The sequence below is a fragment of the Cibotium barometz genome, chromosome 11, assembly GCF_041138505.1.
Source record: "Cibotium barometz isolate CiBa-2024 chromosome 11, ASM4113850v1, whole genome shotgun sequence".
NCBI lineage: Eukaryota > Viridiplantae > Streptophyta > Polypodiopsida > Cyatheales > Cibotiaceae > Cibotium > Cibotium barometz.
This window is the reverse complement of record NC_141056.1, coordinates 41992363-42010667: the sequence shown is the minus strand read 5'-3', so window position 1 is coordinate 42010667 and position 18305 is coordinate 41992363. Positions and strand designations below refer to the sequence as shown.

At 48.0% G+C, this 18305-nt stretch overlaps 1 protein-coding gene across 1 annotated transcript in view; it reads right to left on the bottom strand.

Moving 5' to 3' along the window:
* LOC147634184 (Small GTP-binding protein) overlaps positions 1 to 18000 on the bottom strand; it is a 59972-nt gene extending 41972 nt beyond the window's left edge. Inside the window, 3 exon segments of the mRNA XM_086805334.1 lie at positions 3187 to 3343; positions 5738 to 6497; positions 17593 to 18000. Coding sequence (XP_086661460.1) covers positions 3187 to 3343; positions 5738 to 6497; positions 17593 to 17856 — 1181 coding nt within the window. The 5' untranslated portion in view covers positions 17857 to 18000.
* Between the last annotated feature and the right edge of the window lie 305 nt (positions 18001 to 18305).

The following is an 18305-nucleotide window of genomic DNA, read 5'->3' as shown; positions in this document are numbered from 1 at the left end:
AGCTTTCGGCCAAGGAAGATCACACTCTTCCTTTGGAAGACAGCACATAGGAGTCTGGTGGTTGGTACTTGGCTGGCAGTCGGAGGTCGGTCAGTAGCTTGCCCGAGGTGCGGCCACCCCCATGAGTCTCAGTGACATTGCCTCTGGGATTGCCCGAAGGCTCAGTAGATTTGGCAGCGGATTCTCCGCATCTTCGCTATGGACAAGGCATCGACCCGGATCATCACTTAGGGTACTGTCACTTGGGCCACCGAGGCCAGAGTGGTCAGGACGTACGAGGAGAACGGGGGAGGACTTGCCCTTCAGGTCTCCCAGTCACAACCCCACCGGCAAGTGTCTGGCGACCAGGCTCATGCTCGCGATGGGAGATTTGTAGTAGCATAGCCGCTTGGCACATTTGGCGTGCTAGATGTAACGAGGCCATCGAGGGCACCCACACTCTGCCGGCTGAGACCATCAAGAGCATATGGCTCGACATCATTCACACCCTCCCGCAGTCAGTGGGGGAAGCTGCAGGGAGGTTCTGACCGCACGCGAAAGCGACGGGAAGCCTTCTTGAGACTTTGGAGGCTTAGCCCTTTCCTCACAGATAGAGACAGTGACCCCATTTGGCATTACAGACCACCTGTATGGTTGTTCCCCCCCCCCCCCTTTCTCCCTGTATGAGATAGCCTTCTCCTCACAGAGCGGCCAGCCATAGGAGAAGCATCTCTTTCCCTTTGATCATTTGTCTCCCGCCCTTATATGAGGTGAGGCTGTATTTAGCCTGTCGTGGTTGTACTAATTGAAGGATCTTTTTCCTGGAAAAAAAAGTATGCATATGCTGCATCCCTCAGTTATATGTGCAACTCTTGAGCAATCATTGCCATGGCATGATCCATAAAAGATTTAGCTTTCAAATGATCATGTACCAATGGATCCCCACGGCAGTAGAGCTTCAATTCTTCTTCTTGTGCATAAAGAAGAGCCTACATACGAGTAAGTTCAGCCCTTAAGGCTATGGACTCTTCTTTCTACATTTTCTGTTTACCACGGGACGGCTATCCCACATGTTCCTGTTTCCCTAGTGTGCACCATATGAGTTTGCTCTTCTTGTAAAGCATTCGAAGCATGCATTTCATTGTCCCCACCTATTGTGTTGGCATCTTCAACATTCACTGTACAGATATCCATAGTATTCTAAGTGTAGAGATAGCTAGTGTTCGTGGTGATCGTCTTTCATGATAGAAGTGAAAGAGCACTGAATGCTCCGATACCACTCGTCAGCATGGAGTACTTGGATGAATATAATGCTAATCAATACACTTAAATACACCGAGATTTAATGGACAACATGCTCAATACAAGATGTAATTTGCTGAATTGACAAGAGACGCACAATAAGCCAGAACGGCCGGCCCCTCCCTCAAATAGTGTACATATTGTCATGGGCATTTCTAACCAGATTTCCCTACCAATGCATATGAATACAGTATTGCAAACAATATGGTTGTCGATGTAGATCTTCAACTCACACAACCCTCTCAAGTGCCCATGTTCCCTGCCATCTACTCTCTATTGTTCCACCAACACATGGTAGCAACAATCAGCAAGAGAGCACATGGGACAAGAGAACACTACACAGGGTATGTGAACCTGGAGTCCTGATCCTCCCTCCTACTTGCTTCCATAATTGAGCATTAAAGCTTACCAATTGCAAGTAGAGTCGATGACAATGAAAGTCTTTGCCATGGAGGCCTCTAGAATGTTGAAATCTTCAATCTATCGCGATTTTTCGCGACAAAAGTCTTCAAGAAGATGAAGGGAACCCTGGGAAAGCTTCCCCTATGGTTCAACTTGAGAAAGGAATGCTGAAATTAGGATTTCCAGCCAAAAAACCAGAAATTAGAGCAAATATAAGAGCTATTTTACTGAATTTCAGACATTGGAAGTGTGTAGGGGAGTGAATAGCACCTGGAAACACTCTTGGAAGCTTGGAAAACACAGTAGCAAGCTTGCATATGGAGTTGGGAAGAAGAAAGTGCAGAAAACACAGCCAAAACGCCTCATGAAGGAGGGCGCCAACTTCTAGAGAGAGGGAAGAGAGAGATGATGAGATGTCCACCCTAGGTGTCAGGTAGAGAGGACAAGTGACTTGTGGTGCAAGCTAGGATGGACACATGGCTGGTTGCTCCCTTTGTATAAGGGAGATAAGGTCTGGGCCGTGGGCATTGAGTTTTGTCCACCTCAGTACAACATCAGTGTGTGTGAACACAAGGCTGGTCATAATTTATAAGTGAGTTTTGGTTGCCCAAAGCTTAATGAAGTGTGTACACACTCACTTATAAATTAGTGCTAGTTTCTACGTGTAGGTTTTGACCAATACTTACCACCTACCACATGCCCCATAACCATGTCAGCATACAATTTCACACGCACAGTTCACGGCCAGGCATCCCCTTACTCGGAACTACACATTGGTTAGGCAAGCATGAAAATGGCATGCAATTTCGATTACGGTGGACCAATTGGGTGGCCAAATGGTAACACTAGTCCTCCACAATGCCTCCCATGCCTGTTTATAGCTACTGAAGCTCCTAAATCTGGTCCTTAATCTTATCTTTATCTGTTGCCCTAGGGATTAGCATGTCCATGTGCATGCACATGACAGTTATTCCCATCTTTTTTGCATGTGCACTCAAAGGAAGGGAGAGTTGTGCATGAGATATTGGTTGAATTTTCAAATGTGTTTCCTCACAAGTTAGCTCCGCCTAGGAGTGTTGATCATAAGATTAAACTCGTTCTTGGAGCCCAACAGGTATTTAAGAATCCATATCGGTTGAGTTTGAAGGAAGATAATGAGATTGCAAGGGCATATCTGCCAAGTGCTATGCTCTTGTCTGCCTCCTGCCATGGTCATCTTACTAGTCCTATCCAGCATGCTACCCAGGATGCACATTCCAAGCTATTGTTTCTCTCTTAGAATGCAGGCCTTAAAGCCAAGAATGCTGGAACCTCTCCTTAAGCCTTCAAACGTGCAATTAGATTATACGCAAAGCATGTGTACCAAGAAGCACCCATGATATGGAGGAAGTCTGGCCTGGTATGATAGTGTTGCATATGATAAACAGAGTCGCGTTTTCAGAAATGAAAAGAGATGCTCGTTTAAAAATGAACTAGCCATGTATATACATAAGATGTTCAAACCTGAACCCCATTCCAAGTGCTCCACTAGTCTCCTTGGTAACAGATACGCTTGAATCATTGCAAGTGAGCCGATCAATCGCATGGCTGAGAGCTTCAAAATCCGATCCATCAGCTGGATAAACTCCAGCAAATACCATGTGTTTTGCTGGCTTAAAGCCTGCAGAAGTTGGAATAAAAAACTCATCTTTGCATAGCAAACCAAAAGGCAGATTTAAAAATTACAATTCAAAAATCAAAATCTCTTTTAAGTGTTGTGAATTTGTGGTTGTGGGCCTATGGATGAGGGACAAAAGAGAAAGGAAATAGACACACACGGAGGATACAGGGAGCAGCAAGAGAAGCAGATAAGGTGAATCAGGAGTAAAAGTGGGTGGAGGAGAATCAAGAGTAGGAACAGGAGCAGGAGCAGAAGCAGGAGGAGGAGATGAGTACAAAAAGAGGCACAAGGAGTAGAAGGAGGAGAAAGATCAGGTTTAAGCAGTCAAGGGGATAAAAAGTGGCAGAAGTTGAATCTAAAATTGACGCGGCAGGAGACAGTGAAAAGGTTTAACACAAAATGGTGGCTATAGACCAATGCAAACATGTTTCTTTTTTTTTGGATCCTTCTAGTCGTACAGACAAGGTACAACAGATACAATTCCTCTATCAAGTACGAGTCAAAAGAGAGGGGGGGACTCCCAACATGGCTGGCAGCTCTCGGAGGGAAGGTCAGAAGAAGAGCCACACAGTGGACCTGTAACAGCATGCAATCCCATCACCACCTCCAAACAAGAAAGGTCCAGCTCTTGAGATGCACGAGGAAGCTGCCTTCCATTCCTGCATAGCCCTTGAACGTGTGAATTAGGTCTATTCAGATGGCAAGGATGGAGTCTGCAGGAGCACAATGTTGCAGCAGAATGCCATCCACTTGTCTATGAGAGCAGTAAACTCCACGGTACAGAGTTGAGGTATTCCACTTATAACCAAAAGCTTGTTGTAGTGGTGCAAGCCATTCGCAAAAGGTGGAACTGCTCATCACTACTAAATTCCAGATCCCTACTGAACATAGTCCTTCAAGTATCTACTCACTCGGTGTTAGCATCACTGACCAACCTAGACAGCTCATTGGTGGAATTTCCTTTAATATTTCACTATCCACATCGAGTATTTGACTAGCAAAGGCAACATGATTCGCAGATAATCTGCCAAGATGACCTCATCCGGTCCAATGTTGACCTGCTCTAGTAAAAACTTTTTTTACCAATCAAGGACAAATACTTGCTCCAGTCCTCTAAAAAAACCACCGTCAGGGATGGATGATTGTAATATAAGGACCACCTTTGTGTGGTCAAGAATGGGGACTTTAGCTGAGTACTTCAGGAGGTATATGATGTTCATATGGCAACAACCTTGGAGAGGCTCACCCATTTCTTCTTTTGGCCCCACATGAAGCAAGATGTGCTCGACTTTATCAGATTTGTCTGAAGTCAAAGCTGGATACTACAAAGTCAGCAAGCAAGCTTCCCCCATTGCCAACTCCGGAGTTGCAATGGGACAATATTTCCATGGACTTTGTGGTTGGACTTCCCAAGAGCAGCAGGTTTCAGAACAACTGTATTTTGACATTTGTAGATCGGATGGGTAAGCATACCCACTGTAGCCCTTGCAAGTCAAGTGCAGATAGTCGGGAGGTGGCAAGCTTTCCATCAGCAAAAACCTCATGCTTCACAGGCTTCCAGAGCAGATTGTTTCAGACAAGGATCCAAAGTGAATAGGAGCCTTTTGGAAAGCCTTGTTTTACAGTTCAGGGACACAGTTACTCAGTAATTCTCATGGTTAAGTATGAGACAGCAATCAATCTCACAGTTAATTACTTTGACATATCAGTAATTCTCATGTTTTAGCAAGTGGTCTTTACATGTTTACTTCGTGATGAGCAGGGAAGTAGTATTTACAAATTTACTTCTAGATAAGCAGAGGTCAAGCTGGCCCTAGAGTAGGAATGCATCTTTAGCAACCACAATGAACATTAGAAGGCATACAAAGATGTCAGTCAGCCAAGAAAGAGCCGCACCTCCTTAGCTTTGAGGTTTTCCTAGGACTTTTTCTCGTAGTAACAGCATTCCCTTGGCCTAAGGGAGCATGAGACAAAATGTGTATGAAGACACTCGTGACTAGAGGCCTCCTGGGAGGTTGGAAACCATGCACTTAATATGGCCTGTATTTTAAGCAATTGTTTCCTTTAAAACCAACAATATCAAAATGCTTGTGAGCATATTGTTGGTATCAAATCAGTTTGGGTTTCCAACTTTATATAAATCACTCATTCTCACAACAACCTACCATTATCCACCCATGCCTTGGAAGTAGGGATGCCATTTGAGAAAACATGAGGCACATCCAGGTTAATTATCTTTAAAAAATGTCAGTACATGATGTAGTTCATTTGCAATGTAGAGCACAGCATCGATAAATTTACAAACAAGCAACAACACCTCACTGCAACCAAAAGCTGTTTCAACTTAGCAATAATCATGTCAAACATACTGACACTATCAATCCATGCCCTTACCAGGTAGAGGTTTTACTGCAGTATGGACATGATGTAAGGTGTCCCCAATTCTTGCTTCATGGGTGGAACGCATTCCGGTGACAATGTACCCTACTTGACCAGTCAAAAGCAACCCTGTTGGTGTCAGCTCTGGATGCATTATCCCTACATCCATGATCTCATAACTTTGCCCTGTGGAAGCTGAAGCTATTTTGTCCCCCTTTCGCAACAAACCATCAACCACGGCAACATGGCAAATAACACCTTTGTACTCATCGTAATATGAATCTAGTAGCAATGTTCGCAATGGAGAAGCAATAGAGCCTTTCGGGGGCGGAATCCGTTCTATTATTGCAGGTAAGACGTGTGTGAGTCCCTCCCCTGTCTTTGCAGAAGTAAGGAGAGCATCCTTGGGATCGAGATCAAATAACGACTTTAGCTGCTCCTTAACCCTCTCGGGGTCGGCACTTGCTTGGTCAATCTTATTGATTACAGGAATAATTGTCAGATTGGACTCAAATGCAAGGTAAAAGTTAGCTACAGTCTGAGCTTGAACACCTTGTGCTGCATCCACTACAAGTAGAACCCCCTGGCAAGCAGCAAGTGACCTTGAAACCTCATAACTGAAGTCCACATGGCCTGGTGTGTCTACAAGATTCAGTAGATATGATCTCTCAGCGAGGGGCAAAGTTGACCCCACTTGATCAGCCTTTGCCCTTGAATAGTTGTAGAACATCGTTGCTGTTTGCGCTTTGACAGTAATGCCTCTTTCCCTTTCCACCTGTGCATTAAAATCTTATGAGAATTATCACATGATAGAGACAAAGGAACTAGAAGCTTATTTTACTTGAGACTGTAATAGGACACCTCAGTAGCACATGGTTGACTTAGAAAAAATAGATGAACGGACTAAGCAAATTCAATCACCACAAACATAAGACACTAAAATTAAACTAACAATGCTACGCTGACAAGTCGTGTACATCTGCTGCCCGCAACATGCACCATAAATTCTCCTGCCAGCAAAGAAGCGGTGATGTCACGACCTGTAAAGGTTGGTGCCTCTCAGCCCAACTCTCTAACAGCCAATCTGTACCGACAGAACCGTACAGTCATCTGCAGTCCATACAACACATAGAGTTGCAACAGCAGCCCAAAAAGTTGGATGATGACTTTAAAAGTGCATACACAGAATGTTGACAGATGTCTATGTATGCCCGTACCGGCCTAATGGATTCCTCCACATCCCCCTTTGCAGGTATGCTTTAATAATAAGAGCAAAGGTAGAAACTTGAAAGCGTTACAATTGCCATATTCTTCACTATGCACTCAACTGGGACTGGAGACTGAGCACTTTTGGCTAACACGTTATTGAAGGCTAGATCTGGAATTGTGGAGTTGTGGGCCTAGATCATTTGGAAGGCTGCTCCCAAAACAGAGCCTTGTAGATCTCCTAGACTTGTAAAAAGAAGCGGGGAGAGTCCAAATTAGTAGGACAACTAAATGCAAGTCAAAGTATCCTTTTTCCAATTTTTCACTAAGAAATTTTACATGGAGGCAACTTTCAAGCACCTTTTTGGCCCATATGAACCACTTTGCATCACACATTATTGCTAATTTTGCCTCTCGTCCATACTCTCATGGCCACAACTGTTACCTCAGAGTGGTTCAATGCCTTTGCAAGCCTATAACCATGTGAAACTACCCGAACCCACTCTTCTCTCTATGGCAATCATTCCTTCCTCAAGCAAGGCTCCTAGAAGGTTCTTTTGAACTCACTCTAATCTAGTGCTTGTCACATGCACCCTGGAGCTCAAGTAGACAGTCTATACATGCTCCAATAAAATTGTTGTGTCATCAAATGTGAGAAGCTTCGTAAAATTTGCATACAAGCTTTGAGAATGGGGGATTACCAATACAAGTTGTGACGAGCACACCCGCGAGGACTCTGGACTTTGTCCACGAGGAAACACACCCACACCCTATGAGCCCTTGTGGACATTCGGGGCATTAAGCATGTGGCCAAAGACTTAATGGACATGTGTATTTGTTGGGCATTCACACTTTTATAATGTGGGTGGTTAGTTTATTAAAGGGGTTGGACATTTTATTATTTCGGCACCCCATATATAAAGGTGTTCACATTCATTTATTGGACAAGACAATTTATAAAGTGGGCACCCCATGAGTTATTGTATATGGTGGACATCAGCATTGGGATTCTATAGCAGAGATGTCGACTAGCATTTTAACGTGGATAAGCTTGCTATACATGTAATACAAGTTTTTCCTAAGGTTTTTTGACATTAAAGGAATTGTTTTGCTACATCACCACTCTCCGGAAGGATGCACACCACTTTTGCCACTCTCCATACACTTCCGTACAAGCGGTACTTATTGTATACACAACTCCTGTACTTAGATCAAAGCCTGTTGTAACTGTTGTACATACCATTGCTGCTGCTAATTTCACCTATGTACCGGCTGAAACCAGCTATATTGCCTGTTTTGGGGTTTTTGTACCTACTGTACCAGCTTGTGTACCTATTGCATCGCATTTATACCATTTTGTACTGGCTGAATATGCTGATTTTCTGCTATATCGACTGAACTGAACTGGTTGGAGTTTTATGGCATTCTCTATCTTGGTTATTATTGATTTATTCACAAATGAATATTTGTATATGTAGTCAGAGTACCAACATGGAGTGCAAGTGGCAAAAAGGACATGAACGCCTAGTTGGCCAGAAACTTATGTTTATGCCAAGGGTCATGTGAACTAGCACCTTGTAGAAAGGGACTTACGTCTACGCCAAGCGTCAATATACTGGAATTGTAACTTGGTTGAACACAATGCTAATCAATACACTTAAATACACTAAGATTTGATGGACACATGCTCAATACAAGAAGTAATTTGTTGAATTGACAAGAGACACACGATGAGCCGGAACGGCCGGCCCCTCCCTCAAATAAAGTATATTGATCTTGGGAGAATCAAGTACATAGTGTCATGGGCATTTCTGACTAGATTTCCATACCAATGCATATGAATACACTATTGCAAACAAGTGGTTGTCAATGTAGACTTGCAACTCACACTACCCTCTCAAGTGCCCATGTTCCCTACCATCTCCTCTCTATTGTTCCACCAACACATGGTAGCTACTAGCAACAATTTGCAAGAGAGCACATAGGACAAGAGAACACTACACAGGGTATGTGATCTTGTAATCCGGTTCCTCCCTCCTGCTACTTGCTTCCATATTTAAGCATAAAAGCTTACCAATTGCAAGTAGAGTCGATGACAGCGGAAGTCTTTGCGATGGAAGTCCTTGGAATGATGAGATCTTCGATTTGTCGCATTTCTTTGCGACAAAAGTCTTCAAGAGGATGAAGGGAACCCTGGGAAAGCTTCCCCTCTGGTTCAACTTGAGACAGGAGGGTTGAAATTAGGGTTTTCAACAAAAAGACCAGAAATTACAGCAATAAAGAGAGCTGTTTTGCTGAATTTCAGTCATTGGGAGCGTGTAGAAGAGAGTGATTAGCACCCGGAAACACTCTTGGAAGCTTGGGAAACACCTTAGTAAGCTTGGATATGGAGTTGGGAAGGAGAAAGTGCAAAAAATACAGCCCAAATGCCCTCATGAAAGTGGTGCCTATCTCTAGAGAGAGGAGTGAGGTGGTGAGTTGTCCAGTGTAGGTGGCAGGCAGGTGCTTTGTGGAGCAAGCTAGAGAGGACACATAGCTGGTTATTCCCTTTGTATAAAGGGGATAAGGCTTGGGCAGTGGACATTGGGTTTTGTCCACCTCGGGACATCGGTGTGTGTGTGAACACCAAGCTGGTCATAATTTATAAATGAGTTTTGGTCACCTAAAACTTAATGAAGTGTATACACACTCACTTATAAATTAGTGTAACTCCTAAGGGTAGGTTTATGACCAATACTTACCACCTGTCACATGTCACATAACCATGTTAGCAGACAATTTCACACGCACGGTTCATAGGCGGGCGTCCCCTTACCTAGAACTACACATTGGTCAAGCAAGCATGAAAACAGCATGCAATTTCAATTGCAAGCAAGCACATAAAGATGCTATGCAATGCAGCATTGGTATGGATAATTCCTGTTCATGAGACTATACCAAAATAGTCGTGCTCCAGGCAAATACACGAAGTACCAGACCCAATGGAACACTCCACCAGGCATTTCCGGGCATGTACACAAAGGCATAAGTCCCTCAAATAAAGTATATTGATCTTGGGAGAATCAAGTACATAGTGTCATGGGCATTTCCGACCAGATTTCCATACCAATGCATATGAATACAGTATTGCAAACAAGTGGTTGTCGATGTAGACTTGCAACTCACACTACCCTCTCAAGTGCCCATGTTCCCTACCATCTGCTCTCTATTGTTCCACCAACACATGGTAGCAATGTTGGGTAGGAGGGAAGTTAGCCTGCGCGCGCGCGCGCGCACACACACATAACCCTGGCTCTAATGGTCTTTTTCTGGTTACCTTCTTAGGGACTATCCCTGAGAAGGTAACCAGAAAAAGACCATTAGAGCCAGGGTTATGGAGCACAGAGTGCAGATTGGCTAGAGGGGACTTGGAGAATACCAGGATGCTGTCACCTGCATGAGAAGGGTACTGTCGGCTGCTTCCAGGAGGGGTCGGCTGTACCAGAAACCAAGGCGGCTGAAGGGGCATCCAGACATGGCAAGGCGGCTGTAAATAATAGCATGTTGGGATTTATTAGCCAGTCGGTTGGCCGACTGATGGTCGGCCAGCACTTCTCTTTTCCCAAGGGCCTATAAAAGGCACTCAAGGCTCATCATTCTTTTCATTCAATCCCCTAGGGATTGGGTCATTTTTTTTATTTTATTTTTTTTTTTCCGGAAAAAAGATCCTTCTATTAGTTAATGAGAAAACGCCATAAGGCTACAAAGCTCACCTCGCAAGGAGGGATAAAAAACACAGTGAACACCTGAGCTCCACCCCCGTGGCTGGCCGCTCTCTGGGGGGGGCTACCTAGTAGTACATGTGGGAGGTGAGAAAAGCCAGACTGGAGGCCTGTAGTGCCAAGTGACATCCTCGCCCCTCGCGGTGAGGAAAGGGCCAGGCTGCCAAGTGCGGAGGAAAGCCTTGCGGCGCCCTCTCATGCGATCCGAGTCGCCCTAGAGTTTCCCCCAGTGTCCTCTCAAGGTGTGAATGATGTCCACCCAGAGGGCCTGTATGACCTCCGCCGGTGGAGTCGCCTGGCGGTCAATGGCCTCCCTGCATCGGGCTCTCCAAATGTGCCAAGCCGTCATGCTGCTGATCATCTCCCATCTGTGCCCGACCCCCTCCTGAGGGGCTGCCGAAGAGAAGTCTGGCGTCGGAACCACCGCCATCGCCCTGTCAGAGACCTGGATGGTCGCACTGCCAGGGACGTCCTCATATCCAAGGGCCGGGCCGCTATCCGTGGCCCAAGCCACCGCACCCCACGTCACCAGCATCTCACCTGGTGAGCCTGCAAAAACCATCCTGAGAGCGCACTGCCAGACCTGCTGTGCCTGTGGGCAATCCCATAAGCAGTGCCGCTGCGACTCCTGTGCATGGCCGCACCGAGGGCAGGACGCTGGGTGACTGCCGAAAGCTAGCCAAGCCCCCACAGCCAGTCCTCTATGCGCTGTGAGCCAGAGAAACAGCGTCACCTTCCGGGGCCGGAAGCTGGCCCAAAGGCGCTGCCAGAAGTCCCTAAGAAAGGCAGGGGAGAGCCCCTGTCGCCGCCAATGCTCGGCCGCCGCTGGGGTGCTCGCTATCCTGTGTCTCTGAATCCGCCGCCCCAACCTCGCTGTGTACTGAAAAAAGGGGATGCCTGGGCTGGTAGGGGCCAAGTAGGGATCTCGCCAAAACCACTCACCTGGATCCCACTGAAGGCGAATAAGAGGCCTGCTGTCCCAAGCCCATAATCTCCAAGAACAGTCCTCCCCTATCGAGGCCGGTGAGGGGTCTACATGCCACTGTCTCTGATGAAAGCCGACCACCCGCACCCTCTGAAGAATACATCCCTGGAGCCCATCCAAATCTAGTCGTGTCCTCTGAAGCTGGCCACCCTCTCCCACCTCGAAAGTGAGTGGGGCGACTCTCTCCGCTGTGCCGCAGACTGCTAGAAGGATCTCATGCCGAGTAAAGACACCCATCCACTGTGGAGGTGGAGGGTCCTGTACTGGGGTCCGCCACTCCCGGGGGATGGCCGCCTCAATGTCCTGTCTCATCAACTCTCTGCCCCTCATCCCACTGAGTCTCCTCTCCTGAGCCTCTAGAGGCAGCTGCTGAAAACCTATCCAGTCGTCTAGGGACTGGGCTGGGCCAGAGCTCAGCGGGCCCCACGACACGTGAGACCGCGATCCAACCATATGGCCACTGGGGAGACGAATCAAGGGGTTCCAGATCAAAGGCTGCCTCAGGCGCTCCTCATCGGTGCCCGGGGGAGTCTGGAAGAGTGACGGCCTCAGATGCGCCCAGGCCCTCAGAAGGCTAGCTGCAAAACGCTCCTCGAACCCAAGGCCCACTACTCTGGATCGCTGCTCTGTAAAGATCCACCTGATGCTGGGGGTCCAGGGGCCGCTAAGAGAAGGGGTGCGGCTGAGCATCCTGGAAACAAGAAACTCCTTCCACGGCTCAACGCCTGGCAGGAGGCCACGAACTACCAACTTGCCAAGCAATGCTCGGCTTTGGCAAATAGGATCAACAATGCCCAGGCCGCCTCTCTCCCTCGGCTGAGTGATCACCGCCCATGCCACCTTGGCCCTGGCGGGCCGCCCGTCGCCACCGGACCAAAGAAAGTTCCTGATGAGCCTCTGCACCTGGCCAATGCACGCCCGAGAGAAGGCCCAGCAAGAAGTGATGTACCACATAGTAGCAAGCAGAACCTGGTTGGCCACAACTACTCGGCCAGCCAGAGATAAACGAGCGGTACTCCAATACAGAAGCTTCTTCCTAATGCTCAGAAGAAGGGGGGCTATCTGCTGCTCCGGAGATATGTCAATGCCCACATAGCATCCCAAATAACGCACTGTAGTGCCGGGAGGCAGCCACTGAAAACCGTCAACTGGCCTCCAAGTCGGGGGGGGCATAGAGCTGACCCACAACCCACACGACTTGTGCCAGTTGATCAAAGCGCCCGAAGCTCTGCAAAACCTGTCCATGGCTAAGGCGAAGCGGCGGAGGTTCTCCTCACCTCCCTGAAGATAGACAGCAGTGTCATCCGCAAACTCCGAGTCTAGGAGCTCCTCCGAGGTGCGGATGGGAAGCTGGAGGCCCCGCAAACCTGTATCCTGTGCCGTCAAAAAAGTGCTCATGGCCTCCGCCACAAAAAGAAAAAGAAAGGGCGCCAAGGGGCACCCCTGCCGCACCGAGCACGAGAGCTGGAACCTCTCTCCGCGCACGCCCTGTATCAGCACCTGGCTATGAGCTGATGTGTAGAGTGCAGAGACCCCACGGATCCACTGAGGGGGGAAGCCCATCCTCTCCATAGTGCCTTCCAAGAAGGCCCAGTCCACCCGATCATATGCCTTCTCGAAGTCGAGAAGGAGCACTGCCAGATCCTCCTGTCGAAATCTGGCCAGAGCCGTAGCCTCCCAGAAAGAGAAAATGTTATCCAGAATGCTCCTATCCTGGATGAAGCCTGTCTGCGTGGAGTGGATGATGTCCGGAAGGTGAGGCTGAAGCCGCCTGCTGATCGCCTTAGCTAGGACCTTGTAGGCCGTGCCTAGCAAGGTGATCGGTCTCCACTGTCTAATCTCCAGTCTGTCTCCTCCCTCTTTGGGGATCAAGTGGATCAACCCCTCTGCCATGCTGTCCGGCATGACTCCTGACTCCATAATCTCCTGGAATGCCAATCTGAAGCCCCTATGTAAGAGGCCCCAGTACCTCTGGAAGAAAGCCACCGAAAGACCGTCCTCTCCTGGGCATTTGCCCCGAGGTAATGCCTGAAGAGCCTCCTCCAGTTCCGTATCCGAGAAGGGGGAGAGAAGGGAGTGCTGCAAATGGGCCGGCACAACCGGTCTCGTGAAGCTCCAGACTGCCTCCCGAGCCTCTCTCACCCTGTCATCTGCTGGCTCAGCAGAGAGAAGATCCCTGTAAAAATATGTGGCTATAGCCCGAACCCTGGGGGGATCCACCACAACCTGGCCATCAGCCTGCCGAAGACGCCTGAGACCCTCTCGTCTGAAGCGAGGCCCTGTCGCCTCAAAGAAATCTCGAGTCACTCTGTCTCCAGCCTGTGTCCAAAAAGAAGCCCGAGCATGGAATCGGAACTCCACCCTCCTCTCCTCGATGGATCTGATCTCAATGCGAGCTGACTCCGTCTGCTCTGAGATCCAAGGGCTCGTAGGATCCCTCTCCTGGAGTCTCTGGAGGGACGCTAGACTCCTCCGTAGGCTCCTCTCCTGCTCCCTGAAGGCCTCCAGCCGGTCCAAGGCAGCCTATCTGAGCATCTGGCTGATCTCCTGCAAGCCACTGGCAAGATCGCTGGCTGCCGATCCTCTCCTGGACTGCAGCTCCTGCCAGACCTGCTCAACTCTGATCGCAATCTCGGGCTCCTCTATGAGACAATCTGGAATCCGGACGCTCTGGCCCTGCTCTCCTCTCGTGGGGTCCTCGATCTGGAGAAGCACTGGAAAGTGGTCTGAAAACGAGGAGCCTGCAAGTATGCCCACTGTGCCACCTCTATCACAAGCCCACTCATCAATGTAAAACCTGTCGATGCGGGAAAGGTTAACTCCTGTGGCCCGTCTATCCGAGCGCGAGAAAGATAGACTCCCCTGCAACCTGCCAAACTCCGGGAGAGTCCACGGATCCTGGCCTCTCACCTGTAGCACTAGTTCCTCCCAGGCAACGAGCTCCGGCCCATGAATGGTCTCCTGGCTGCCCCCCATCCTGTCCTCTGCATCCTCCAGCATGTTGCAATCCCCTCCGAGGCACCAGTGGTCTGCCAAGGGGAGGGACTGCCTAATGGTGCTCCAGAACTCGGCTCTCCCGGTCGCCCCATTAGGGGCGTAGAAGTTGAGGAAGCCAATGCGGTCTTCCCCAACTCGAAGGATGATCCACTGCGCACGACCCTGGACCAGAATGCCAGAGTCCACAACCTCGGATAGAAGCTGCTCGCTGACTGAGATGCATACTCCACCCTGGTTCCCCTGGGAGCCATATGCCGGTGACCAAAAAGTGTGACTCCTGCCTGGCAAGATCTTCCCGCAGGTGCGGGTACGCCCGGCAGAAAGGTGGTGCTCCTGGATGAAAAGGATATCTATGGGTCCTCCAACGAGAGCCCTCTGGATCTCCTGGCGAAGTCTGCCCCGACCAATGTAGCAGCGATGTCCACCGAGACCCTGGATATTCCATGAGAGGATCCTCATGGATGAGCTATGGCAAGTGAAGCAGCCTCCACTGGCTCACCCCTCTCAGCCGGCCCGGATGATCTGCCCTCCACTCTGTGAGTCTTGGGCGCCGGCTTGGAGGGAGAATAATCACTGTCTGTCCGGGTGCGGAGTCTCTCCAAAAAGAGGGTGACCTGTCTCTGTGTCCAGCCCCACTCCGCCTTCGCCCTGTCCAGGGCATAGGCGTGAGACCAATCCTCTGTATATATGTATCTAAAGGTAGGCTGCACCCTCGGGGCGGCATGGAGGAGAATCAGAAGCACCGCCTCAACTGAGGTGTGGACCGGATCCGCCCGCCAGTCTCCTATACCAAACAAGCTCATGCGGGCTGAGTGTAATCGGGTCTGCAATAGGTCCGTGAGCCCCAAGTCACTGAAGTGGTGAGAAAACTCCAGTATCTGATCACGCAAGGGGACTGGGGGCCTATTTATATGCCCCCACATCAGCAGTCGGCCTGCTGTAGGCAGCCGACTGGCCCTGAAACTCCACGACCAGCTCACATCTCCAGTCGGCCAGATCATCAGCAATCGGCCACCTCATTGATGGAGTCGTGGACCAGTTCAGTAGTCGGCCAGCACATGAGCTGCCTCCCAAGCCACAGAAAAAATATGAAAAATAAGGGAAAAATGCAAGAAGTGGGGAAAAATGATAAAACACCTCATAAGGGCGGGCACACCCACAACAAAGGCCCTAGTGTATAAAACTAGACAGGAGATGACTTCTAACAGTCCACAATATCACATGAGTGGCATCAATCCCCAGCATATACAACTGCCATGGACACCAATCCAATGTACATACATGATGAGAAAGCACAGGTGGACCAATTGGGTAGCCAAATGGTGACAGGAATCTGGTATGCTGGGGACTTGATGTCTGCGCTCAAATCTAGTGGATGCTCAATATCCGTGTGCACGGTCAGTCAATCGGTTTTTTATTTCTAGGCTTGGTGTTTGCAAGTGTGTACATGGAAGCAAGCAAAGAGAGTAATATGTGTTTGACATGACACTGGGGATTGGGAAACGAGGGGCTGCTCCTTGGAGTTGGTGGAATCGACACCAACTATGGATTATGATGGTTACATCATATATGATTTATTTCATTGGTATATGATGTATCTCATTGGTATTGGTTATTGAGACATAGTTGGTTGCTGTGCCTATGTTTGGCATGGCTTCTTGGATTCCCAAAAAGGGAGTATTTCCTATGGAAATATGGACTTTATTGTTTAGGGATTGAGGTCTGGTAGAAACCAGGTAACATTTTCATCTCTTAGCAAAAATATGCACATGAGATACTCAAGGCATTTGGCATGACCAAATGCAAGCCAGTTGATACCCCAATGGAGGTTGAATGACTTTGTACGATGATATTTGTCATTTAATTCTAGAAGATTGAGTACAATTCGACATTGCACGTGATACAAATATACTATGCTCACGATAATTCATATCATATATTGCTATGATGTGTAATTAGGTGCCAACCACACTAACATTTAAAATACCCTAGATTTCATATGACAACCTCTATCTTTAATTGTGAGAAGGAAGAGATTTCAAGTTTTGAACCTTTGACATGCTTGCAAGCATTAGTCAATAGGATTCCTTTTAAATGTAAATCGACACAAATTTCTTTGGGTCACAACCACAACTACAGAGGCCCAATTGGAGCAACAAGGGGCCTAGCCACATCCATGACAACGTACACGGACACATGATCCTTTGGATCTGATGTACACAAGGTGTCACTGCAAAATCCCTTCTAAGAGCCAGATGCCCCAAATCTCAAAGGGGGTATCATAGTATGACCACATATGTCATCATGTAGCATCCACATGGATACTTTAGCTTATGTATCTAGTTTCATACAGTTTTTCTTTTCCATGCTTCACTATTCATCATGGATACATTGTACTACCTTTTTGGTCTCACAGACCCTTTTTGAGGACGTGTCTCTCTCTCTCTCTCTCTCTCTCTCTCTCTCTCTCTCTCTCTCTCTCTCCATGCATATAGCTTTGCATTCTCCTAGTAGTAGAGCTCCATCCCCTCCCCCACTCATTGTACTTATTGCACACCCAGATTCAGCTTTTTAGTTCAGTACTTTTTCATTTTGTTGGGATGACACGGGATATCTCCCGTACACATGAAAGAGAATGCAATCATCGAAATGTCCGTTCCCTAAGGCACGAGGTTACAAGGACTCTAAAAACATAATGATATCCTTGGATACCATGCATATTGTGGGGCCCAAATTGCTGTGCAGCCCTCTCTAATCACATACTGCAAGGCTAAGTTTTGCAGGATCGATCGATCTAAATCAACCGAGAAGAGTAGATGGTTGTGGATAGCAAACATACCTAAGCTTAGATAAACCATGCATCTTCCGCACAGCACAAAGCGAACTTTTGAGAACGTTCAGGAAAGGGCGTGGAGGCGTACCTGTAGCTTGTCGAGATATTGCGGTTGTCCATGTCCCTTCTTGATGGTGCCCGTCAGCTCGAGAAGACGATCAGCCAGAGTGGACTTGCCGTGGTCGATATGGGCTATGATGGAGAAGTTCCTGGCCACGTCCGGAGGGTAGTCTTTGAGGTCGATCTCATGAGGAAGGCGTGCGGCGGCGGCAGTTGCGAAGTGGAACCTGCTGCCAACCTGCGCGGTGGAAGACAACAAGCGCCAAACTTGTGTAAGGGAGCGCCACTGCATTGCTGTTGTTGTGCTCCTGCCAAGGCCGACCTTAGCCTACTTGGCTCTCATTTACTGTGTATCATATTGGTATGCTAGGTGCGCTCTCTTGCGATGGAAAATCTAGCTAAGCAAGTTTATGGCATTCTTCTTATACATTGTAGCCAAGGGATAGCCAAGTGAGCTCACCACATATATATATGATGGCATTAAAAGTTAGGAGCACGATGACCACATATGATCTATGTAATGGCACTATTAGTGCCCCAAAAAAAAAGGGGTAAAACTCAAGATTTATACCCCAATTTTTTCTCCACAACATAATACCGAGGCACCAATAAGGTAATTTAACTTCACAAGCCATCCCACTTCTGCTCCATAAAGTATCAAAGTATCAAAAAGATACTCCTCTAAAGGCCAACTCCCAAACTGATTTACATGTGATCTCAAATGCATAGTGTAGGTGTTTT